The following is a 25,633-nucleotide window of genomic DNA, read 5'->3' on the forward strand; positions in this document are numbered from 1 at the left end:
TCGCAGAAACATAGACAATAAGTCATGAGTTGCGCAAGTCAAGAATGGAAGTTGGTATCAAAACTGGGATTAGAATTTAGGAGTTGCACATGCCCATGCTTGGGCTCCAGATAGGAGACAATGACACTCCTTCATTTAAACTCCTTCTCCAGTGCCTAGTTAGGAGCCCCAGTGTGGGGCAAAGTTGCTTTGCATAACACCTTCTGTCTTGATAGCTTCATGGTTTGTGCTTTCTTTTTTGTACTTTAGGACCTGTTGTTGCAGGAGTGGTGGGAATCACAATGCCACGGTACTGCTTGTTTGGAGACACTGTTAATATGGCATCAAGGATGGAAAGTACCAGTTTGCGTAGGTACCATTTTCGACGAGTTTGCAGTCATCCTGCATGGAATTTTTTTTAACCACAAACAGAGGCAGTGTTACACATAACCCATTGTTCATTGACATTTTTTGTGTCAAACGTTTGCCATGCAATGCTCTGATAATCCAGTTTGATGAACCCTGAGGGTTTCTTACATCTGAGATCATTGTTGTCAGATAACAACAACTAGTTCTTACAAAGCGCTTTTCATCAGCAGATCTCAGAGCGCTTTACAAAGGAGGTCAGGATCATTATCCTTATTTTACTGTGGGGGAAAGTGAGGGACAGAGAGGTGAAGTGACTTGCCCAAGCTCACTCAACTGGCCTGTGCCAGAGCCAGGAATAGAACCCAGGTCTCCTGAGTCCCAGTTCATTGCTCTGTCCATTGCTATCCACAGTGACAATGTTTCATGTTTCACAACCAGCTGGGATGTCCAATCTTTGAAGAACTTAAAATGAACATGGTGTTTTGTGTGTTTGTTACTGCCCTCAGACACACATGACTGTGCATCATAGACCCTATACTGCTACATGGAGAGGTCTTTGCTTGCTCATTTGTTTCCCTGCTGATGCCATGAAGCTCTGAATGACCATATCGTGCAGCGTAGTGACAACTGTGAAGACCTAGATAGCCATGGATGTTACGATACCAAATATTAAAAGAGAAAGTTTGAGGTTTATATAATAAATACCATGCTTTTGCCCTGGGGACCATTTCTGTCAAGTGACTTCATTTTAAATGGAGTCAGACTAAAGCCTAAATCTTAATTACAAACCCTTCTGAACAGGAGGAAAGATTCGGGCCAAAAATGAAACACAACCTTTAGGAAGATAAACATTAGGTTCTAAACAGATTGATCCTGCCCCTTTAACTAGTTAATCCTCCCCAGCCAGCCAGTCATATACATTTATAAAATAAGTAAATAGATTTATTTTGCTGTAGCTCTCCGAATCCATGTCTCCACAACCACTGCTAATGCCTTGCAATCCATCGGTGGGTATGACCTGCAAGAAAGAGGGACCATAACAGTAAAGGTATGAACATTAAGAGTGCAGAAGGGAGCCTATCATGCCAAGTAGGTAGGTCTAATAGACTAGACAGCATATGGAGGAATTTTCGAACACGTATAATGTATGCAGAACATATGCTTTCCTGGTTATGAACTGATGTTAATGCATCAGTGTAAAAACAAAACAACAAACATGTAGAGGTGTTCATAGGGTAACCAGACAGCAAATGTGAAAAATCGGGACGGAGATGGGGGCTAATAGGAGCCTATATAAGAAAAAGACCCAAAAATCGGGACTGTCCCTATAAAATCAGAACATCTGGTCACCCTAAGTGTTCAGTACTATGGTGTGACTGAAATCAGACACTTCCATCATTTTGTATATGATAACCATCTGCCTAACATAGGACAGTGCTTTGCAAACTAGAATTAAGCATTCCAGAAAAACAGGACTCAATGCTGTGAAGTCGTTGTGCTTCCACAGCCCTTTCAGCATCTCACATCCTTGGATCCTGTGCATGGTTTTTACCTTGTCATGCTCTATGTTGATATTACTATTCTTTATTGCTTATGTTGCTGGAGTGCCTTGAGGCCCCAATAAGGGACCGTGGCCTCATCATGCTAGCCACTGTACCAAAGTATAATCAAGAGATGGTTTCTGCTTCAAAGACCTTACAATTAGAGCTTGCCAGAAGTTTTCTGATGGAACAGTTTCATTGGAAAATACCCATTTCTCAAACCTGAAATATTTGAGAAAAATGGTTTGAGTTCCAGCGTCCATGGCTCTGGGTCAGCTCTGCTATGCAGACTGCCTTGGGGCCAGGGACCCTGGGCTTCCAAGTGGGCTACCTTACGACCCAGCTGGTCAGGGAATCTGGAAGGCCTGGGGTCTCCTGCCCCAGAGCAGTCCAGGCAGCTGCTGACTGAAATTGACATTCGTGTCAATTTCATGAGCGCAGTAGGAATTTCAGTCAGTAGCAGTCATGGTTTCAGGCAGGGCTGGTCTTAGAGGTAGGAAGTCAGGACATCTGCCCTGAGCACCGATATTGAGGGGCACTGGATCATTGTACATGGGGGTGCCAAACCCCTGGAGGCAGGGAGGGAGTTGGTTTGATTTTTTTTGTTTTGTTTTTTATTTTTTGTTTTTTTTATTGCACCTTTTAAGTATGGGGGACACCAAAAATATTTTCCGTCCTGGGTGACAGAACACCTAGGGGTGGCTATGGTTCCAGGGAGCCTATTTAATTTTGAAAATGCCACGTGTCGATGTTTCTAAAACAATTTTTTCCCCAAGATTTCCAGTTTGGGGGAAACTGAAAAATTTGGAACAAAACCAAATTCTGAAATACCAAATTATCCCACAATCCAGACATTTCTAGTTTGGGCCAGCTCTACTTACAAGCAATGCGTTTCTTCCCCTCCCCCACATCCCCGATTCTTTTGTACAACTCCATTTTCACTTCTTTCTGTTGTCAGGGCAAAGGAGAGCAAAGAACGTTTTGGTTAAAAGGAAAAGCTGGCTTTGACTTGTCTCTCCCAGAGTTCAGTGACAATTTGTGAGGCCGTTTAAAGGAAACATTGCAGGTAAGACAGTGATTAGATTTCTGTAGGGAAGGGTGTTAAATCCATATGCTGATAATTGCAGTTATCAGTTCAAGGACTGGAGGAGTGATCTAACATGTGGGTCTACTGAAGCTACTAGGTGTGGCTTTGCCTCTTAGGAGGTATGTTTGTGCTGCAGTTGGGAGCGTGCCTCCCAGTCCAGATAGACGGGCATGCACTAGTTCTGCTTGAGCTAGCAAGCTAAGAATACCAGCACATCAAGGGCTAGACACCAGAGTACAAGCCCACCTGAACCCCTCGGTCCGTACTCAGGTGGCTAGCCTGTGCTACGCTGTCCACACTGCTAGTTTTAGCATGCTACCTTGAGCAAAGCAAGTGTTTGTCTGTCTGCTTCGGGAGACATGCAGTGCAGAAGTATCCTTATTGAAATATACGAGATTTTGGAGTGATTAACCTGACTCCTCGGGTGGTTTAAATCAGTGTTGCACCATTGACTGCAGTGGAATTATGCTGTTGTGCATCACCTCAGGATCTGAACCTATTGTGTGTTATCCAAATACTCTAGTTCCGGCATGACAGTCTGAGTTCAACAGAGGCCTGGCGGGGTAATGGCATCGTGGTTCATGAGGATTGTGAATAACAATTCCTGGGCTATGAGATGGGATTATCACTTACAATAACATTTTCAAGCCACACTGTTTTGGTTGTTAAATCTGAAAACAGCAGTTTATTCCTTGCCCATTAACTCCTAGACTCAATTGAAACTCAATCCACTTGGGATCTATGCTGGCATAGAAGTGTAACCAACTGTTTAGTGTGTGTTATGCAGCCCACCGCCACATGGTCAATCCACATAGCATCTGAGTCTCTTAAAGCTCCCAATTATAAGACAGTACTTAAACTCAAGATGTAAAGGTTTTGGAGCTCCGTGGCTCAATCCCTGGTCATGACCAAAATGGCAGTTGTCACAGATGCACATGAAGAACTCTCCATTCATGCCAATGGGATGTTCTCCTTTAAAAGCAATGGTAGGATATGACCTTTGGTACATAAGAAATAGAGGGAATTAAACTAGTCTTTGCACCACATTATAGCATATTCACTGGGTAAAATTCAATTCTGTCATAAACAGATGACATAAGTAAGATCTATATGAGCAATTCATTTGGCCTACAGTCTTTCCCAATCTGAGGACTATTTGGCTTGTTGCATTAAAACCTTGGCAAATCCTATCTCTACCCACAGGAGATGCCCTTTCAAAGCAGATGAAGTTTTGTATCTTCCTATTTATGTTCCTTTACTAGTTGATTAGAAGACAAGACAGAGAGTGTGTTGCAATCCTATGCAGCGTAGTCTTTTAGAGGGGAGAGAAACATTTTCACCATTTGTAAGCTGATGATGCATTAATATGCATAGCCCACCAAAAACATCCTGGAAACAGAAAGCATGTTATGCATTTTGAAAGCTTTATATAATTAGGAAGCAAAAAGATCAGGAAACATTTGCACCGCTGTGCTGTGACACATCAAGAATTTGGAGGCTGGCATTTTTCTTCTCAAGATATTTTTGCCTTTTGGTTGAGATGTAAAACCCAAAGGGCCAGATTTTCTGGTCTGCAAAGGCCCTTTTGTGTTGCGCTGATGGCTGCAAGTGACCGTAAAACTAGAGAGTGCCAGTGGAGAATCCGCCCTGTTCAGGAGAATTCTCTACTGGTGTATGCCAGCATCCCCCTCCTACCCAGAGTAAGGGGAATGAGAGAATGTGGGTGAGATGGGGCAGGGAAGAGCTCTGCTACACCCAATCCTCTTCTGGTGTAGGCCCATTATACCACGTACAGGCAGCCCTGAAATGGGGGAGCCATTGCAGCTGTTAATCTCCATGATAGCTGAGTACAGCTCAGGGAATGAAGAATTAGGACCAGCTTAAATTCATAGGCTAGGTGGCTATGCACTGATATGCCACATTCAAACCAAGAGCACACTGAGGTGAAATAATTCTTATAATGTGTTAAGAGCCCAGTCCTGAAGTGCTCATGTGGCCAAACCTTTCTTAACTTCAATGAGCAAAACTCCCACACCCGGACTGCAGAATTGGGGCTACAGGTTTTGAATCCATTTGTAAAACATTTTGGGATCCTTCTGAAAGAAAGTCACTGTCACAAGATGGGCTGGCCCTTTAAGGGATTTGGACCTAGCCCCACCTGTGCCTTGTCGTCAGGACCCTGGTGATGAGTTTGGGCTTCAGCCAATGGTTGGGTCTGGTGACCAGGCATCATGTGATGGTAGCCCATTGGCAGGGCTTCTGATAAGAGAGAGCCTGCTCCCTCAGAGAAAGGGAGGCCAGGAGCAAGGACAGACCTGGGACAGGGCTCTCCAGACAAACCCAGAGGGGACCTGGCAGAGGTGCCCTGCTCAAAGGGATGCGGGGAGCTGAGAGAGAGAGAGCTGAGGTCCGAACCTCTGATATAAAGGAATCTGGGGAGAGAGGCCTGCAGGGATCTAGGGGGAGATACCAAGGAAAAGGGCTTCCCTCATCACTGAAGGGAAAAGGCCTGGCTGGAGCAACCTGCAGTTAGCAGCAGGAGCAGAAACCTTAAGAGATGTAACAGCTGTAAAAGGAAGAGGCTTGAGGAAACACTAGGCAGGAGAAGCTGGGTTTTTGGAAAGAAGCCCAGCGAGAGGCTTAAGAAACTGGAGTGGGGAGACAGGAGAAAGACTTGTTTTAGCTGCTACTATACTTGTTGCTTTTTTATAATTGTGGTGATGTCTTAATAAACCCAGACCCCAAGAAGGGGTAGTATTAGACTCACTGGGCACAGTTTTTGAGAAACCCAAGAAGGGGAAACTGAGTCAGCAGCAGGGTCCCATGCTGGATCAGGCCTGACCCTGTTACAGTCACCCATATAAAGGAAGTCCTCATCTCCTCTGCATTGAAAATTGAATCGTATTGTGCCACTTCTCCCCGAGGTTCTTGACACTTTGGATGACCATCACCTTCTTGTTGCAGTAGGAGGAATTTGTTGCTGGGACTGTTGAACACAATACAAACTGAGGCCATTTGACTGCAACATGGAATGAATGGAAGACTAATATCATAGTTCAAACACTGCACTGATGAATGCGGAGATCTTCAGAACTAGACAAATATCTTTCTTCCCCACCAACCACAGCAGACCCCCCGTCTTCTCTTGTCTTGGAAGGTGATCTCTTGTAAAAGCTAAATAGATTGTTGTGAACAAAATGGGCTAAAATCTCTTGCAACCAGCCACATTCCAGAATGAACCCTCAGATACTAGCAATGTAAATAGCAATAAGTTGGCCGTTACATGGGGAAATTAACAACCATGAACAATATGGAGATGAGCAAAATGAAGGTTAAGTGCAGTTTCCCTTCTCTGCATTACAGGCCCCATTAAATAATGTTACAGGTCTTTCCCTTGTAGGTCAGAACGCTCCTGGATTCCCTGGGAATAGCAGCTGGGTCACCACTGCAGCCTGTACGTGCTGCTCCAGACTGGTTGAGTTGCCCCCTTTGGGATGGGGACTGATTTGGCTGAAAACCCCTAAGGAGTTGTGTACCCAGTCACAAGCCCAAACCTGAATCACTTCTGAACTTTGGGGAACAACCGATCCAAATTTGGATCAGGATCCAAACTTCGTAGCTTGTGTTATGACCCCATGCAGCTGGTTGCATGGGCTAAATCAGGAGCGGTGTAATATCAGCTGGGAAGTTCGGCACTTAGACGCTTGGTTCCACAACTGGCAGGGACTATGGGAATTCTGTGACACACTCAGCTCCTGGGAACACATGGGTGTGAGACTCACCTTGGTGCAAATAATAGCTGCTATATCATCAGTAGCAGCATTAATGAACCTATCAAGGGAGCTCAGTTCAGGCTTCCTACGCAAGAGTTGTGGTTCCAGACAATCTGATACAGGGATAGATAACCAACATGGACATAAGAACCTGCCTTTGGTGAAGGTGCAGGGTAGACCCAGAGCCAATACTGTCTAACCTTCACATTTCGTGACATGAGCATGTTAATCCCTTCTGGCATGGACAGGCGGAAAGCTTTAGGCAAGAAAGCAGCTGGGAGGAGTTGCTAGTGTTAGGGGAGGTGAGCAAATAAAGAATGAAAACAGCCACGTGAAACTTTTGTGGAGTCAAGATGCTCTGTGAATCTCTGAAACGTTCAACAGGATCTGCTGGGGTCTAGGAAATATCTCAAAGCAGTAAAATCTCATTGACATGTCTTCTCGTGGGCAGTTTTACTGATAGGAACAGGCCTAAGTGAGGAAAGCCATCCTCCTAATGTAAACCCAACCTAGCTAGAACAATTTGTCTGGAGACTGTGCACTCTAGGCTCAAAAGGCTAAATACAGTCGGATCTGATACTATTATCTCAGCGGTCGTCATGGTGGATTCTGCTTGTCACTTATTTTAGCTAATAGGATCCTTGCTTTAAGCTACTTATAAATTAAACTACCTATATTAGATGCCTTACACCTATTTACACAAATAGTGCCCAGAGTGAGAGAGAACCTATTCAGAATTTGAGAATTGTGGACATACAGTATCATCTCTGAATACTCTAACAAGGAAAAAGGAGGACAATAAGTTTGAAAGGTATTTTACTGGAATTACTTCAGGGTTTCTCCCCGGCATTAGCTTTAGCGGTGTTGACTTTCATGTGCTGCCATAGTTTATGTAATAGGTGAACACTGAAATTGTACGTTAGTTTTTTTACAGTGGTTAAGTACTATATGTGCAATGTCAAATGAATTATTAACAACTATTGTTATTAATTCTATAATTCTGGTAGCACCTAGAGGCCTCAACCAGGGCATGGGGCCTCAATGTGGTAGTGCTGTGTATGATTACATAGTTCATGACTGCCCCTGCTCCAAAGAGCCTAGAGTCAGACAAGATGTATCAAACCGGTGCAGCTGGGAGGGAGTGGGAAGGAAGAATGGAGGAACCATAACAGGATATTATAGCATCAGGAGCAATGATCCCAATAAATGAAATGGAAAAAAGGCAAGCACATTAAAATGGTAGCTTGAAAAGAATGCAGCTATTATAGGAATTTAGCAGGGTTCAAAGAGGGACAGCATGGTTACTTAGCTAACAAAGAACAGACAGAGTTAGGATAGTTAATGCAAAGTGCATTGAAAAGGAGATAGAACCAGATGCCTCAGGCTTTAAACCAAACTTGATTTGGGATTAGGATAAAACTGGCATGTGAGGCAGATTACCCCATCTCTCTGCCACAAGGCTTTTTGCACTTTTGTGTGAAGCATCTGGTGCTAGCCACTGTTGGAGACAGGATACTGGACTAGGTGGATCTCAGATCTGATCCAGTCTGGTATTGTCTATGTTCTTGTTTAGTCATGTTCTATGTTCTGTACTGTACTGTATGTATAGATATGTGTAGTGCCGGCACTGGGATTAATAGGGGCAAATAAAAACTGATTATACCTAGTGTATTCATTTTAGTCTCTTTTATCATAGATACATAAAAGTTTGATGGAAAGACCTGTTAGATCCTCCATCCATCTCCTTGCCCACTGGAAGAATGGTCCTTTCTGGACATTTTCAAGTGTTTTGTCCAATCTGGTTTCAAATGTGTCAACCAATGGACCTTCCATCACTTCCCATAAGACACCATTCTACAGCTCAACACATCTCGCTCCTGGGAAATGGTCATGTCTCCCACTAGTGGGAATCCCCAGAGGTGATAATTACCATCCACCTACTGACAGCTCAGAATTGTTGTTACTATTATAATTTGTATTGTGATAGTATCTTGGGGCCCCAACGGAGATCAGGGCCCCATTGTACGAGATGCTGTTTGAACACTGTAGTCATGAGGCACTTTTACAGCAGGAGCTGAACAAACCGGAGTTAGATTTGCTTGCGCTAGCTCGCTCAAAAAAAGCAACATAGCAGTATAGCCCCCCAGTTATGGAACCCTCCATATGTAGGGGTGGCTGGCCCCATGCTGCCCCTCCACTGATATTTCTAGTGAGCTAGCTTGATCACGTCTAACTTGGGTATGCCTACACGTGCTGCCGTCACACCTTCCGACTGTCTGTCCATAGTGAGAGAGAGTCCCTGCCCCAAGAAGCTTGCACTTTAAATACTTCTCTCATTCAAGGGGTGAGGATTTGTGCCTTTTGTGCTGCTGATCACGCATGTGACCCTTGCTGACAACAGTGGTGTCTGTTCGTATGGAGCCATGCTAGATTATATTGATCTGCTTCTCCACCGAGTCAGTTTTTATGGCTAACATAGGTCTAGGTAAAAGTTAATGCAACATTTCCCATTGTGTGGTGCTCAGACCCCTGCTGGGCTCACAGGGGTAGGGAGAGGAGGTGAGGTGCACGAGATGTGTGAGAGCTCAGTCCTGTATGGTGCTGAGCATTTGGGCCTGATCCTGAGACTTATGCACATGAATAACTTCGTGACTTCAATGGGACAGCTCTTGTGCTTAAAGTGCTTCACTGGATCATGGCTGACTGCTCAGCATCTTGCAGGATCGAGTCCTTAACTGAGCTGGGGAAGTCTTTAGCAAGACCCAGTGGAAGGGGGCTACAACTGGTGGGCTTTTTGTTTGTTCGTTTATTTCTGAAGGGGGCTCAGCTTTGGGAAGTGCTGAGTTTGCATGTCCCTGTGTTTCTTGCATACTAGAAACAAGCCCTGTTTCACACCACACCAGTTCAAAGAGGAGAAGTGAACAGCACATGTAAGCCCTTGCTGTTCACTTTTATAAAATAACTGCAGAGGTTGGGAAAAGAAAGATCAGTGTTATTATTTCCCATTATTATAGAAACAAAAATCAAGCCATGTTTTATTTATTTTTCCTGTAAAACAATAAGTTCCCCCTCTACCCCCCGTTAGTAAAATAAACACATTTTTAAGTAGTAAAGTACCATGACAAAGTGTGTTTGGGCTGGCGGGGGAGCAGGGGAATGATTTGAGAACTGCAGCTGGGTTGTGTCTCACAGTAAAACAGCACAGATTCCAAGCAGGAAGATTAGATGACTGAGAATAGCTGCAAGGAAATCACAGAGAGTAAGGTAAGTTCTCAGGTGAAATCTTCAAATGTCTTAAATTAAATTCTGTTTAGGTTCTGATCCTGTGCCCATCGCGTTGGCATCTGAGCTCCCTAAAGTGACTCGGTCCGCGTGTTAGGCTTTTGAAATGTGTTTTACAAATCCGAACAGGAATAGAAATGTTTTCATGGCATTTTTTCTAAGCATGAAAATAAGAGTGAAACTGACACTAGAAGAGAGTGCAATTGACAGGTCTAGTTTCACTGTCCAAGGTACCCCAAGTGCCAAAAAAGGAAACAAACCACATAAACGTTGCAAAATAAAAATCGATATTGAAAATTCTTTCTTCTGTAGGAACTCCATTTGCTCTGAGTAGATTTACAAGTTTTTAAAAAAGCATATGGGATTGATATGGACAGTTGCTTTCTGGGATGGGCATTTTTGGTGTCTTATTTTGCTCTTTACCTGAGAAGTTGTAGTAACCGGATAAACCTCCATCTGTATAATATTAGAAAAGAGAACAATTGGATGGCATTGTTTAAAGGAAGGCAAAATCCAGCAGTGTGATGGGGGAACAGAACAGATAACATGCAGGTATATATGTCACATTTTGATAAGCATTTTCTCTCATGGCTTTAACATCTCTGTGAACTTCACGCTGAACAGGACTAATCCTCCTCCCATCTCCAGTGCCTAATTCTCCTCTTGCTTACATTGATGTAAGTGTGCATATAGGAACAAGAGCACTGAAGTCAGTGAAGTTACACCAGGGTAAGTGAGAGGAGAATTCTCATTTACACTAAAGGCTTCTTTATACTGCTCAGGTAGCATAAAGGGGCTGTAAAGTTGGTGTTGATTTAATTGTCACCCTGGTGTAAAGGGTCCCTAGTGTAAATGAGAATTAGGCCCATAGTGTTCAAAGAATCCACACGAAAAGACTTGCACGTGAGGGCTGGATCCTACAGTCCTAAGAGTGCTAACTTCTGGGCCCTCCTCTAGGGAGAAGTAGGCATAGGTGGACATGATGGGTTTGAGCTACATTTCTCTGTGTGTGTGTGTGTGTGTGTGTGTGTGTGTGTGTGTGTTGGGGAGGGGGGATATCACTGGATGGAGCGGCAAGTGGATCCACAGTTGTGCAGATCCACCAGCCAAAGAGCCTTATCCATAGAAACACCTGCAGCACAGATTCACTGGCATACAGAAGACTTAGGGGAGATTCTCCCCCCCCCCCCCCCCACAGTGGAACATCCCTGCCTGCAGCCCCTTAACCCAGGCTACATGGGTATTCCAGGATTATAGTCACTGAACTTAACGGTCGCTTTATCTATGGAGGGACTTTGGAACTGGTCTTTCTATAGCAGTTGTAGCAAAATTCAACCCTTCCAAGTAACCACCAAAGTCTAAAGATCGTTATTTAATTGCTGCTAATCTTCTCCATTCTCTGACTAGGGATAAATGTATATGGAAGCAGTACCTCTCCCTCTTACTGTCATCCCTGCTCGGAGAATGACTGACTGTTCCCATATGTGACACTTCGTAAGAGAGAGAAATTCTTTTCCAAATAGAAAACATTCACACTTACTGTGTACTGCAAATTCCGCTGCTAGAATGCCTCCGGTTTGTTCGGTGCGTCGTTTTCGTTTTTCACATGGCTCAAAAGAACAGACAGAGTCATTTATTTAAAAAAAGAAACCCTGAAGTTTTCCTTTGTTAGAAAATGAAATCTCGGTCAGTCCCTGTATTTTGCATTTTAAAATGAAACCTGATAGACTCCAATTACTAGCTCCTTGCATCACTCCTGGGAGGGGTAGAGCAGGACCAGCTCTCACGCTTCAAAGACTATCCCTGTTACATATTTTCTGAGAATCCCAGAGTGGATTCAAACGGGCCATAGGCAGCAGTCCTTAAAAAATGACCTTCAAATTAATTTGCTGCTACTTTAAGGTGCTGAAATGACAGCTGCCATCAAAACCCATGTCTTGTATCGAACCACAGACTTGGCCAACCTGCCCTCTCTACAATAGGTTGGAGAAACCCCCTCTAGAGGGGAAAGCAGGGTTGATCCCCATGTGTTCAATACTTGGCCGCTCTACAAGGTGGTCACTGAGGTTACTGCTATGGTTATTGCCAGCTGAGATTCCTGTCCACTGGGGAGTGGCCTGAGACCACCAAATTCATTCCTCATAGACTGCCAGATACGTAGCATAATGCCTTCTGTCACTATTGGTCTTGGAACCAGTGCACTACAGCCTGAGTGATCTTGCCTGTTCCTTGGCCCTTCCAGATTACATAACTTGTTTATTTTTACACAAGCTGCACATGGTAACTTTGGTTTCCAGAAAAATACATTGCTTGTAACCCCAGAGCCACCACCTTGGTTCAAGCTTATCTGCAGCAGGCAGGCTGCGGGCCTTCCTGGTCAGAATGGGCTCCTCTAGCTGTTAGACTCCTGGAGCTCTTTGTGCATGCCAATGAGACAATCCCCATCCTATACCCTCAGGCTGGCTGCGGAAGATTTGTGGCAGCTGAATCGTGATAATGGGAATACTTGGAAGTACTGCAACCACCAGCTTGGCTCTCTGTCAGGTTCCATTCCAGGCCCAGGGATTCAGGGGGCTTTGTTTGCTTTATTTTCATAAATGATTTTGTTCATTCCTGGCTCCATGTGATGATAACTGGGACACCCAGGAGGACTGGTAGGAGACTGTTTCCTGGCCTTAGTTGCATGTCATGGGTCAGGGGGACAAAAGTTTCATAGAGCGGGCTGGGAAAAACAGTGAACATTTTTTGAAAAACACTTGTGATTTTTGTTTTCTTTTACCGTTTCTTTCAAAACTGTGATAATTTTTTTCACTCAGCTCTATTGCTGGTGGAAAATACTGAAAAAAATTCTATACAAATCTTTCACTGAACTTTTTCCATTTAAAAAACAAAACAAAACTGAATTTGCCCCAAACCATTTTATCAAACTTGAAATGCAGACATCAGCCTACTCAACGTAGGGACAGTATGTGCTGACTCCTCTTACAAGTGCCTTGCTTTGGCTCCCTCTAGTGGACAGAACATAACTACACAATGAAGAAACTTCTCTTGAGAGCAAAGAAACAGACCAGACCCCCAGACTCCAAACACTTGACTGGGGGCTGATGACCCTGGATCTGAATTTTGTAGCTTGGGCCCATCTCTAATCCTTAGCGGAGGGACTTACCACAGGGCAGGAAAACTTTTCACTGTCACAGACATGTGTCTCACAGTGCAGCCAGACTTTGGACAGTTTGGGGATGTTTTGGAACCGGAAAGCATTGAACTGGAAGGTGGCCCGGCTGTTTTTCCCATTTTCGTGCACTAAGATAGAGTTGTCCGTTGCGCACCTAAATTGCACATTGAAAAGTGTCATGAGAACAGACACAGCTGCAAGGTCTAACGCCCCTAGATTTCTGATGCTCTGCTTTCTTTAGCCTCCTCCGAAAAGCAGCATCGGGATACTCCCTTTGCCTGAGACTGGAGTGAGACAGGCATTCGTAATGCTCTTCTCGAGCCCATCTTGATAGTCATTTTGCTTTCAGCTGCACTAGTATGACATGTAGGGGAATACATGGGTTGCTTGGGTGTCAGTGAAAGCAGAATGTGATACAGCTTCTTCATGCAACCCTCTTACTTTTGGTATCCTTGGATGATTTTACAAACATTGGAGGCCCAACAAAGTCCTCTCGGTAACAAGCTATTACCTATTAATCTGTCCTGGACTACGTGCCTCAGTACCATAACTCCTAGGCTGCTACGCAAACCGCAAGACCAATCCCTCTTGTGCACACTTTGTATGACTGTAGACATCACGCTTTGCCAACCAGTACAAACATGACCTAAAAACACCCAACTTGATATTCACGTAACTCACCCATGTAACGCATCGTTTGGCCTCACTCATATAATTACCTACCCTTTTGTGATCAGTGGCCACTGGATTTGGTAGAAATACTCAGATGAAGGTGTTGCCCAGCAGTTGTTCAGAACTACTTTAAACCTGTGAGGAAACCAACCAATACACTGACATCAGCAACAAACTATCTGTCAGCGACAGTTCCCAGTTGTAAATGAATCAATACCTTTCATACCTCTTACTTAACCCCTTGGCTTCTACTCCAGCAAATACATCGGAACCAATTTCTGAGGTTTCAACGACAAAGGGGGCTTCTTTTTTGCTTGAAAACTTGGCATTCTTTGAGAGAAAGAGGCAGCGTGCATTAATAACACCACCAGAGCAAAGACGTGATTACGTAATAAAGCCAAGCACAGAAAAATGGAATTCAGAAGTCTGGATTCCCTTGATCGGGGTACTCTGATATGGGGTCAGACACGATTAGCTTTACGTATCACTATATCCATCCATCTTTGCTAACAGCATTTCCCCCATAATGTCAGAGCACAACAGTCACTGACATGATTAAGGCTTAAATTGTGAAATCGAGTTGCAGGAAGGCTCAAGAAACCATCTTCCTTTTCTCAGGAAAGGGGCTAGCCAGCTACCTTATGTTTATGTCCAGCAAGAAAGAAGAGGCTTCTGCAAAAGACAGTCTGAGTTGCAAAATGTGTTTTGCTGAACTGACAAGGATTGCGTGCTGATGTCCAGACAAAGCATGTCTCCATGGGACCCTGAGCCTTGCAGCTTCTCATTGCACTGTAGTAAAACAAAGCTAGTAAGAGACTGAAACTGTGTAAACGAAAGTGTGGTGTACAGTTCAAAGCTTTATCTATCTGGTTAGATAGAAAGATACACAGCCCCAGAGCTCCACAGAACCATCTTTCATCTGTTTCTTCCCTTGCATTGTTTCCTAACTTTCTCATTCTCTAGCACTGTTTTTCTCACATTCCTCTGGACAACAAAAGCCTAGAGACATTACAGCAGTCTCTTGTAGCCATAGCTTTGAAATATCCAATAGGCTGCCTGTATTGAACTTAAACCTAAAGACTGTACCTAGGCTAACAATCATGGGATGTCTGTGACATTAAGAACTTTACACTGGTTTATAATTGCTTAGCCTTGTTGCAGAAGGAAGAATGGATGACGGGGAATGCAGAAACTGGATGTACCAATCCTCACAGGGTCTATAAGATTCACTACCTGCAGAGATGGCCAAGAGAAGGAGGCAAGGGACGAAGGATAAGAGCACCATACTTATGGCTGCGATGGAATTAATCCTGCCTGACTCTGTGGCTGAGGAAACGCATCATGGTACAAAGTTTCTGCTGCTACCTAGTCCCTTGAAAGTGCTAATAGCATCCTGGTGGAGGCAGACACGTACTTTGCCTCCGTTGAAAGGATGGGGGAACTCCTACTCCAGTGTGAGCGGCCCAGGAGCGTCCGGAAGAATTCTGAGTCAGGCAAAATCCCTCCTGCAGTGAACTGCTGAAGTGCGCACCCCTGCCCCTCGTGTCAAGTACACTCGCTCCACCACATCTGCTGCATTGGCCTCATCCCAGTAGCAACCTATTGACGTGGTTTTTTGGTAAAACAGCAGGTGCTTTCTGTTGGAGGGCCCTGGCACATTCCTCTGGGTTTAAGACTTGGAAGGGGAAATGTAAGGCTCCCTGCTGCCCTCTGTTGGGAGAAAGCAGAATTTTCTACATTCTTTTTTACAACACAAGGTAATGTTAACCATCCTGAAAACACTGGGAAGGTATTTGTTATCTTTGGCCTGAGGTGATTAACATATTTGAAGGCATGAGGCAGCCACAAGCCTAACTCAACATGTTTTTTTAAGATGCCAGCATAGATACTATGACACTCTCTGTCAAGAAACAGAAGGAACCTCTAAGTCATGCTGAAGCCACAAGTGGTTTGAGTGTCATTAATCCTCACCCTGCAATGAGCTACACTTTTGAAGCTGGTTTTCCTGACCTGTACCACTTGACATTGATTTTTCTATTAGTTTCTTCCCCCAGTTTGTTTATTTCATTATGACACCAAACTGTGCAGGTGAAAATGTTTATGTGGGCTTGTGGTTACTGAGTCTGTGCGCACAAACGGCCATTTGGGCAATCAAAGTAGTTGCATGCAAATGTTTATAAAGCCCAAGCCCCTTATGCTTTTTAGTTTCACTCTGAGCCATTTGGCATCACCGTGAGAGCGATTAGCAGAGGTGGAAGGATCCCTGTAGTGATAAAGCAATATTATGTCCCAAACTAGAGCTGTTTGAATAGTACAAAGAATGGAGCTCATTGCAAAACAATTTTCATCCTGCAGGAAATTTTGATATTTTGACCTTTTCTTTTCATCTTGAATTGGGGGTGAAAAAGAAACTGCACTGTCTCATGACAGAGTGAGTCTGGCTTGGAAGCTGGGCCCACTTGGGCAAAAGGGGCATGAGCGACCCAGAACTGTAACTCCCCTGAGGCATCATGGCAGCTATTTTGCTGATGGAAAATTCCACCAAAACTGAGCTTTTTCCCATTTTATAGAGAGAAAATGTTTTGTTCAGAACATTTTGAGCAGCCCTAACAAAGTAGTGATTCACTCATGTTTTGCCCGTACATGTCATGAGTTAGTGCCACACTTATTCATAGTGGTCATTATTTGTAGTCTGTGAGTACTCAAGGGGGACTATTGGCTGTTTGTGACTCCTTGGAGCCTCAAGAATTTTAGTTCAAATAATTAACTTGGCTTAAGAACAGACTGGAAATAGCTTGTTCATTCTCCATCATTTGTTATTCTCCCATCATTCAGCCAGGAACTAGCAACAGGATTGTGGTATTTAACAGATCAGTCACACACCACAAATAAGCAGGGACCAAAGCCTTTGGTTGTTGGTTCCCTAAAACCAGCGGGGATGGGGAAGATTCCACTGGTACCCTAAATCCAGTAGGTATAGGGGAAGATTCCATCCATCCAAGCCCTGTAGAGGATCCATATGCAAAGCCTCCCCATAGCCTGGCCTCAGGATTTGGCTCCATATCATTACTAGTGTTGCGTTTTATTCATGTAAAATCTAGGCTACTGGGCTACCCTCCACTTACCCTGTGATTTTCTGGAAATAGATTCAGGGGTTGGTTTGCTGCTCTGCCAATGCAGACAGACACCCCCCCCCCCAAAAAAAAAGGTGGTAGAACTTTAAAAGGAAATCTTGCTGGCAAGGGGCAAACATTGGAAATCAAATCCAGTGTGAACTAAAGATCTCAGGGGAACACTAAGCAGCCAGCTCATCAGAGAACAGCTAAGCAAATTTCAGGAGGAATGAAAGGGGCTTCTATATTTTGTGAGACTGGAGGATAGAAGCAGTGTCTGTGGATTCACACAGTTCTTTGTTTAGGCTAAAAGCAAAGTTTGGCTGTTTCTTCTGACACCAGTCAAATCTGTAACCATGCAAGAGAGAAACACGCCTCTAGTCAGCGAAATCTGTGCCACAAAGGGACATTACATGTTTTAAAAATGGTATATGAGCTACTCTGTTCCATCTAGATTGATCCTTATTAATTTATTAGAAATAAGGACATCCCCCCCCCATAAATCCCATGTTCATTATCTGCTGCGTGGTGACAGTGTGCTCAGTACCGTACAAAACAGAGGCGCTCTTATGGCTGGATTCCCTTCTCATGGACGCTGGTGGAAATATGGAACGGCTCCCATGAAGTGAGTGGACTCACCCCATTGTGCAGGCTCTGACAGACTAAATACCGGCTGAGAAGGAGCACTTACAGAGTAGAAGTTGAGGGATAATTGACTTTCAAATGAACCGGAGCTCCCATTCTTCACATGGACTGTCGCCACTCTAGAAAATTGAGAAATTTTCGTATGACTGAAACATATGTTATTGATAATGGAGCCAGCCCTGTGCTGAAAATGGGGGAGTCTGTTCCTCCTGGGGGAGTTACCTTTGGTCGAAGGCAGCCTGGTTGACCAAGTAGTTTGCATGGTAAGTACAGGTGAATGAGTAATTCACAGGCTGGCTCTTCACAATTACCGAGCTGTCGTTGGAGATGATGGAGTTGTAGAAGTGATAGATAGGGTTTTTAAACTGCAGTTGGGGGGGACAATGAGAGAAATGCTGGCAGTGAAAATTGGATGCAAACAGGGACCTCTGCCTGATGTTTGAAACAGGAAAAGGCCGTTCTTGTGACATAAATGATCAGCAAAACAATCTGTTCTGGTTCTTTATGCATTTCTGTTACAGTAGAGCCTTGAGGCCCCAGTTGCCGCGAGCTGGGCACTCAAGTAATGAGAAAATGGTAATGTACATGTAGATGAATTGAACATGGACCTAATCCCATGTGCGTTTTGGCTGCGCCAGGGATGCAGGACCATCTGACTTCCAACAGAAGCGTTAATGATCCATGATATTGAAAAGCCCTAGAACAAATCATCTGAGTTTACATCCTGCCTGCCTCAGTTACAGCATGTATAGCCTGACCCAAAGAACATTAATGGTCATGGGAATCTTTCCACTGACTTCAGTGGGCTTTGGAACTGGCCCATGCTGTACAAAGTAGCTGCCAATGCGTGGGAAGCGAATTTTTGCCCCTGATGTACTTACCTCTGATTGAGTTCCACAGTAGGACTTGTTTTGGGGCGATAAATCTGGAATCGTGAATTGGTAGTATCCTGAATCATGAACCCCATTGTAGCAAACGCCTCCAAGAGCCAATTGATTAACCTCCCATCCATAGGGACATTCGGGAATTTTTGTAATGATGGTTTTAGGATAGCAATACACCAAAATGATGTCTAAAAGGAAAAAATACAGGTATTCTAAGTTGCATTCTCCTGCTAAGACTGATCTAGATCTGAACTTTGTGGGTAGTGTTTGCATCTGGAGTTTACATTTGGATCTACCTTTACCTCAAACTGGATTAAATCTGATGTCAGTGGAAGTTTATCTACTAACTTTAAAGGAAGCAGGTTTGGGGCCTGTGGGAGTTTGGCATTTGAATACCATTGGATTTAAATTTGATATCTACTGGGATTTGCCTGGCTAAATGCCTTTAGGTCTCTTTGAAAATCCAATCCACCAGCCTAAATCTATAGAGCAAACCATAATAATCGAAATTCTTTTGGTGAAAGTCTGTCCCCATTGGAGTCTGGGGGAGTTTTGCCTTTGACTTCAGAGGGGCCAGAATTTCACCCTTTGTGTAAATTTTATTAAAATTAGAACAGCTGATCAAAGAACAAAGAAAAAATGAAGTGAAATTGTACTACAAGGAAAATTGTCATATTACCGTACGTTAATGTTATGGGCCCAGATCCTTAGCTGGTGTCAATTAGCATATCACTATTGACTTCATTGAAAATAACCTGGGCAAGTGTGTTTGTTGTCTTCAGGAGACGTACATCTATTCATAGCAGCTTTATATCCGGGCCATACTATTACTAAAAGTTCTTATATTAATATCCATTGCTGTCGATACAGGGCCAATGTAAACATAATTGTCACAATTTCCAAGCCAAAATGCAGTTTGCAAAAGATGAAACAAACAGACCAAACTTTTTAATAACGGTCAGTACAGAGGCTGGACCCAGACATGAAGTACAGATATTACACATCACAGCATAGGGTTGTTTACTTGGTCTTGCAGGGATAGTGCTTCTTATTTACATGGAAGCAGGTTGCATGAATTTGAATATATAAAAAGTAAAAGCAGCCTAAACATTAGTGGGATGAAAATTGAAATTAGACTGCTAGCTACAGAAACAAAATATTGTTTAAAAAAATCCCCCCCAACCCAAAGCACACTGCTGCTTATGGGATACATAGGGCTTGATCTTGAATTCCCGGCATAGCCACGGGCTTTGCTTTGAGTTGTGGGTGCTCAAGGAAGACAGGATTGAGAATGTAGTTGTGGAGACATTAATAATTTCCACTTTTTTTAAATCAATGAACTTTCAAAACTCCCAGTCTGATCCTCCTTGTAACTGCGCTCTGATCCTGCACTCACCCACAAGTAACTTTGCACGCATTAGTATGCCTACTGAATTCAGTCAGACTACTCACATGAGTAAAGCACCTTACTCATGAGCAACTGTTAAAATTCATCAATAGCTCATGGAAATGATTCCTGCTTATCCATTTTGTTGACACAAGCACAGTGGACATGCAGATAAAGTGATACTTCATATTTTAAGGGATCCTGGATAAATTTCTAATACATGTTCTCTAATTTTTGAAAGTTGCAAGCCAAGGTCCCAGTCCTGCACTAAACCAGTTGGGCTCCCAGGCAGAATTCAGTGGAGGATCAGAAAGTTACTTTCACCCCCCTAATACAGTACCCTGGTTATATATGTTAGGTTTCAGCCCTACAAACCCTTATGCACGTCAGTAGTCCAACTGGAATCAATGGAACTACTCACATGAGTAATGCCTGCTCATGTGGCAAGGATTTGCAGGATGTAGCCCTTGATATGTTAGAATGCTTTAGATTCATTTCTATTTTCAGGGCTGTTTTAGGCCCTGATCCTGCAGAGATTCACACATCTTTAACTTTATGCACTGTGACCGCTCCTTAGTTTGGCCTTAGTTTGTTTTCTGTGTTAGCTGAGACTAAAGTCAGACCAATAAAAACTGTGCCAGAATTAAAAACTTTAAATCCCTCAAGATAGATATTTCATTGTTACCTAACCAGAAACCCTTTGGCTTCCTTTAACTGTGAGAGAAGATTTTATTTAGAAAAATAAATTGAAGTTATTTTACCTGCTTTATTTGGATTGCAGGGGGCTGCAAAGGCTTGAACCAAGATGTCCAGCAGATAAATAGCAACAATCACCATGTCTTCCAAAGGGCCAAGAATACACTGATAACAAAAGCAGAGTTTGCCTTTTAAAATGCTGTTGGGTCTTAATGCATTTTTTAAAAATTTTAATTTTTTTTAAAAAGAGAAAATGTCTCTGAAATTCACTTAAGTGCAATTATAGACTTGTAGATGTGGTTTAACATGCTCCTTAGTCACTGCTGGAAAAATCATTCTGTGATATTGATACGTCATCCAGTTTGATTGCAATTGCTGCTCGGAAATATTTACTGAGCACTTCTGCCTCTTTGGCATCATTATTGATAATTTCAGCATCTGAGTCTAGTAATGGATCTGTATCACTGCTAAGGATTTCTTTTTTGTTCCTATAAAAGTCACAGAACAAAAGAGCTACAAACATGAATGAATCGAAATTAGACAATGAATTTGAGGGAAAAAAGAGAAGCAGGAAAAACAAAATCAAGCAAGGAAATCAGAAGAAGAGAGAGAAGAGCTAATTGGAAGGAAGAAGAAGTGTAGAGGTGAGTAAAAATACACTTTACTTATTAGCCAAACAGAGAAACTATTCCCATATTCAGTCCGGATGGTTGTTATCCTGCAATATATATCTCACTCTCTCATGCAAAGCTGTTGAGTGAATGATGTGATTTCTCCTTTAATATTAGCCTCTGAGTTTGCAAAATAGCAATATGAATTAATAGTATTAAGAGTTCAGTCACAGACCTCAAACCTTCAAGCTGCTCTGCACCGATGCAGGCATGGTCCCAGCACAGAACAGTTTGCAGGATCAGGGCCATAATACTTGTATTTTTCCATACTAGACACTTTTTAGGTAATTCCTCTAGCTTACACAGATCACTCAGCAGACAGAAATAACAAGTATCATTTAGCCAGTAATGTGCCCAGATAGAAAAACAATTTTTTCCTTGGAATTAGTATTTTCAACACAAAAAACATTTTCAATCAATCAGCCTGTTTTTCTAATAATATATTAAATGTTTATACTGTATATCTAAGTGACAATTCCTTTAAAAAAATCACATGCACCCATTAGAAGTTTAAGGAATATAATACCTACAAGACAAGAACAGGCAAAGGATTCAGGTGTTCATTCTCCCTGTTTTATTCTGTTAGCTGTGTATCTGCTCTTCCCAAGATGTCCTTCTTTCAAATGAATCCAGCTGGCGTTATCGTCACTTTATATAGGCCATCTTGTGAAAGGGACCCATCTTTGGTTAAATCTCAATCAACCAGTAGTATCCAATAGGGTAGGATGGCCAAAAAGAATTGTACAAAGTAACTGAATGGAAAGTTCAGTTCCCCTGCTCTAGGGTAGACATTATTCATGCTATCTGAATGAGGTTTAAACCTATTTATTATGGTCTTCAAACAGAATTCTGCTAACAGTATGAAAGTTGCACCAAATTTGTTTTACATCTTAACTTGGAAGACAGTATGTGGATTTTTTTTTTATTGGCAGGAAGCCTGCTGCCTGAAATCTGCTTACTTAAAAGACACTGAATGCCCATTGGGTGGGAATTTCAAACAAGCACAAGGGCACTATGTGTGAGGAAGCAGGGCCTGCAGCAGATCTACTCTCTAGACAATCTAATAAGTGCAACTAGCCTTTAGCAGGCTGCATGATTCGTTCCATCACCTGGAAGGATCAGCAGACTGGCTCTTAAGACCAGTTGCAGCAGCAGTTCACTGGCTGCTCAAAGCATTTGCCCACAGTTATGATAGGTCCTGTGCCTGCCTGGTCCAGCCCTGCTCTTGCCTTACCTCACACCAGGTAACCCGGTCTAAGGGCATGTCTACACTTAGTTCCGGAGTGATCGATCCAGCAGGGGTTGATTTATCGCGTCTAGTGAAGATGCGATAAATCAACCGCCAAGCGCTCTCCCGTTGACTCCGGTACTCCACCGGAGCGAGAGGCGCAGTCGGAGTCGATGGGGGAGTGGCAGCTGTCGACTTACCGCAGTGAAGACACCGTGGTGAGTAGATATAAGTATGTCGACTTCAGCTATGTTAGTCACGTAGCTGAAGTTGCGTAACTTAGATCTATTCTCCTCCCCTCCCTCCCCCAGTGTAGACCAGGCCTAACCTTGGCTCTGATTCCTGACCTCTGACTTTGGGTCTAACCCTTGGCTCTGGCATCTGGCTGCTGAATTCAGTTCTGACCCTGGCTCTGCCTCTGTCTGTGATCCTTGGCTTGGGCACCTCTCTGCTCTGACCACTAGACCTGACTGCCCACATCCCCGTCACGGACACTGTGTGCCCAACTCTTATTGAATATCTATGGGAGTTAGGGCCTACCTCGCTTGGGTGTTTATGAAAATCCCACCCTCTAATGTCACTCGGATAGACACAGGAGACAATATTCAATAGATTATTTTCCAGCATTGGGGCTCTTTCATATTTCAGTAGATTTTATTATCCTTTTGCAGATGCTCACATGAATCCAAGATGGAATATATTTCCTTAGGTGGGACTTGCCTTTTGCACCTAATCCCAGAAAAGCGTCCATAATGGATAAAAGTCACCCTTGTGCGGAGAGCCAGATCAAAAGGCCTATATTCACCATACATTGTGGCCAGCTGTGGCTGCAAATGTATGTGGGTAGCGGCACATATAACCCATGGCTTCCCCATGACATGGTGTTTGAGACAGTAGATCATACAGAGACCCAATAATCATGATTGTAGCTCATCCACATTCTGTCCTTCACCAGGCTGTATGCTAGGAGGTGCAGAGCCCACCACCTATCCCTGCTACCAGTGTTCCCTCTAATTTCTTTTGTCTGTATGAGGAATTAATTTTGTTATGTGCACCAATATGGAGGTGATGTGTGGTAGGGGTGAGGCCTAGGTGTTCAGAGTGTGGGAGGGGGCTCAGGGCTGGGAGAGTGGGTTAGGGTGCGGGGGGGTGCGGCTCTGGGGTGGGGCTGGGGATGAGGGGTTTGGGGTCCAGGCTGCCCCGGGGCTGCGGTGGGGAGAGAGGACTCCCCCCAGCCCTCTCTCACTGCAGCAGCTTGGGGCCAGGTGAGAGGTGCCTCTCCCCAGCCATGGCAGCTCTGGTGAGGCTGGACTGGGCTGGGCCGTGGCAGTTCTGGCAGAGAGGTGCCTCTCCTGGGCTGTGGCAGCTCCAGTAGGGCTGGGCTTGGGTCAGGGGAGGGGATCCTTTCCCCAGCGGCTCCTGTGGGGCTGGATTGGGTGGGGGGATTGGCACCTTTCCCCACCTGCACGGCCCTTGATAGCCTGCTGCGCAGTCGCGCAGCTTACAGGGAACTTAGCCTGCTACACAGCAGGAAGTTGGCATTTTCATTGTGTTTGAGGACTTCAGAGGGTGCAGATGTCCAGTGAGGATTTGCCTAGAGAAGGCTGACAGTTTTCAAAAGCAAAATAGCTAAATAAAAAAACCAGCCTTTCATTCAAAATGAAAATTATTAAAAAAATAAAAGGGATGGGGGGGTTATTTGTTTGCAAAACTCTTGCTGCCTTTTTTTAATTACAAATTTTTGTCAAGGATTTGTATCAGAAACCACTGGAAACTGCTATCAAAATGTTGATTGAAATATTTAAGCTGTCTGAAAACCTAATTTTCAGCAAGCTACATGTTTTGATAATGGTATCAATAAAAATGTCAATTAACAATTTTGTAAAAATGGGGAAAAATTGCTCTGTTTTGAATTCTGCAAAATGTAAACAACTTCCACATTTTGAATTTTTCATAAAACTTACCAAAAAACCCCACAAAAACCCAGCCTAGATTTTCCCAATAAAATGTATACAACTAAAGTGATTCCTTACATGGTGAGTTAGTATTAGGGAAGTTTTTAATGTGTATTAACATTTCTAATGCGATGTGCAACTTCCTCTTCTCTTTACTCTTTACTCCTGCCATTTTTTCCTCCTTCTCATTCCTAAGGAGATGAGTTAGTCACCAATATCACAAACAGTTTGTCCTTGGGGTGTACTGGAGGGGAACTTGGTCTAAAAATAAGCAATCAGTTATGTGGAATTCTAGTATGCAGCATTGTAGCTGTGTTGGTTTCAGGATATTAGAGGAACAAGTTGGATGAGGTAATATCTTTTATTGGCTCAACTTCTGTTGGTGAGAGAGATGAGTTTGAGCCCTAATTTTCAGCTCTGTGTAACCTCGAAACATTATCTCCCTTGCCAACAGAAATAGGTCCAATAAGAGATACTACCTCACCGACCTTGTCTCTCTAATGTGGAATTATAGTAATATAAACACTATTTTCTTAATAGTAAAAATGTTGGGGCCATCTCAGGCTATGAATTTTTAAGCAGAACTCCCCATTGATTTCATTACAATGTGAGGGTACAATATAGCCCATGATATTTCAAGTAAAAATAGTGGAATACTGGACCTAACAATTCCCTATTTCAAACAATAAGCCACAAGCCTGACTCTGCAACCTTTAGTCACATAACAATTGCAAGACTAGACCAGAGTATATTAAATAGGCTGGTCCTTTTGCCCTCATAGGCCCAATTCTGTAAATAATTATCCTTTGATTTAAATGAAATTACTTACACATGTATTGACATGCAAGATCAGGCCACTCGACCCTAGTCCACTGTCATTGCAACTGAGTTAAAGAATAGTTCATTATACAAGAACTAGAGAGCATGAGTCAGCTGGTTTAATCCAATTACAGATGAGCCTGGGCCCTGACCAGAAATCCTGGAATTAGTGATTTTGAAAATCCAGATCTATATGTCACTTTATAAAGCCCAAATTCAAACATCTACTCACTTCTTGATCCAAAATTAAATGGAACATTTGTGGTGTGTGTTTTAACAAAAAAAAAAAAAAAAAAGAGAGAGAGAGAGAGAGAGAGATTGAGATAGAGTGGTTAACTTATTGTTGTCATTGCTTTT

The 25,633-nt window shown here is 43.3% G+C and overlaps 2 protein-coding genes across 2 annotated transcripts in view; one reads left to right on the forward strand and one right to left on the reverse strand.

Annotated features, from left to right (window-relative positions):
• The window catches only part of LOC141991359 (guanylate cyclase 2G-like), a 120,492-nt gene that overhangs the window by 43,972 nt on the left and 50,887 nt on the right, over positions 1 to 25,633 (forward strand). The window contains exons 19-22 of the mRNA XM_074959654.1: positions 250 to 348; positions 1,305 to 1,396; positions 2,848 to 2,955; positions 21,101 to 21,247. Of these exons, the coding sequence (XP_074815755.1) occupies positions 250 to 348; positions 1,305 to 1,396; positions 2,848 to 2,931 (275 nt within the window). The 3' untranslated portion in view covers positions 2,932 to 2,955; positions 21,101 to 21,247. The remainder of the gene's footprint in view (positions 1 to 249; positions 349 to 1,304; positions 1,397 to 2,847; positions 2,956 to 21,100; positions 21,248 to 25,633) is intronic.
• On the reverse strand, positions 9,885 to 21,901 carry TECTB (tectorin beta). The gene is made up of 11 exons (XM_074960061.1): positions 21,805 to 21,901; positions 20,669 to 20,768; positions 18,518 to 18,708; positions 17,859 to 18,001; positions 17,683 to 17,755; positions 14,105 to 14,208; positions 13,930 to 14,013; positions 13,198 to 13,360; positions 11,572 to 11,641; positions 10,455 to 10,487; positions 9,885 to 9,988 (listed from the first exon to the last, which is right to left on the reverse strand). The coding sequence occupies exons 2-11, from the start codon at positions 20,742 to 20,744 to the stop codon at positions 9,936 to 9,938; spliced, it is 990 nt and encodes a 329-aa protein (XP_074816162.1). The 5' UTR covers positions 20,745 to 20,768; positions 21,805 to 21,901; the 3' UTR covers positions 9,885 to 9,935.

This window comes from Natator depressus, chromosome 7, assembly GCF_965152275.1.
Source record: "Natator depressus isolate rNatDep1 chromosome 7, rNatDep2.hap1, whole genome shotgun sequence".
Classification (NCBI taxonomy): Eukaryota; Metazoa; Chordata; order Testudines; family Cheloniidae; genus Natator; species Natator depressus.

Bases quoted from the DNA above. Each gene is read 5' to 3' on its own strand.
- TECTB (XM_074960061.1), bottom strand. From the start codon at position 20,744: ATGGTGATTGTTGCTATTTATCTGCTGGACATCTTGGTTCAAGCCTTT. The intron at 18,709-20,668 runs GTAAAATAACTT...TTTTCCTTTTAG, and splicing joins CTGCAATCCAAATAAAGCAG to ACATCATTTTGGTGTATTGC. The intron at 11,642-13,197 runs GTAAGTCCCTCC...TGTTCTTTTGAG, and splicing joins AAAAGTTTTCCTGCCCTGTG to CCATGTGAAAAACGAAAACG.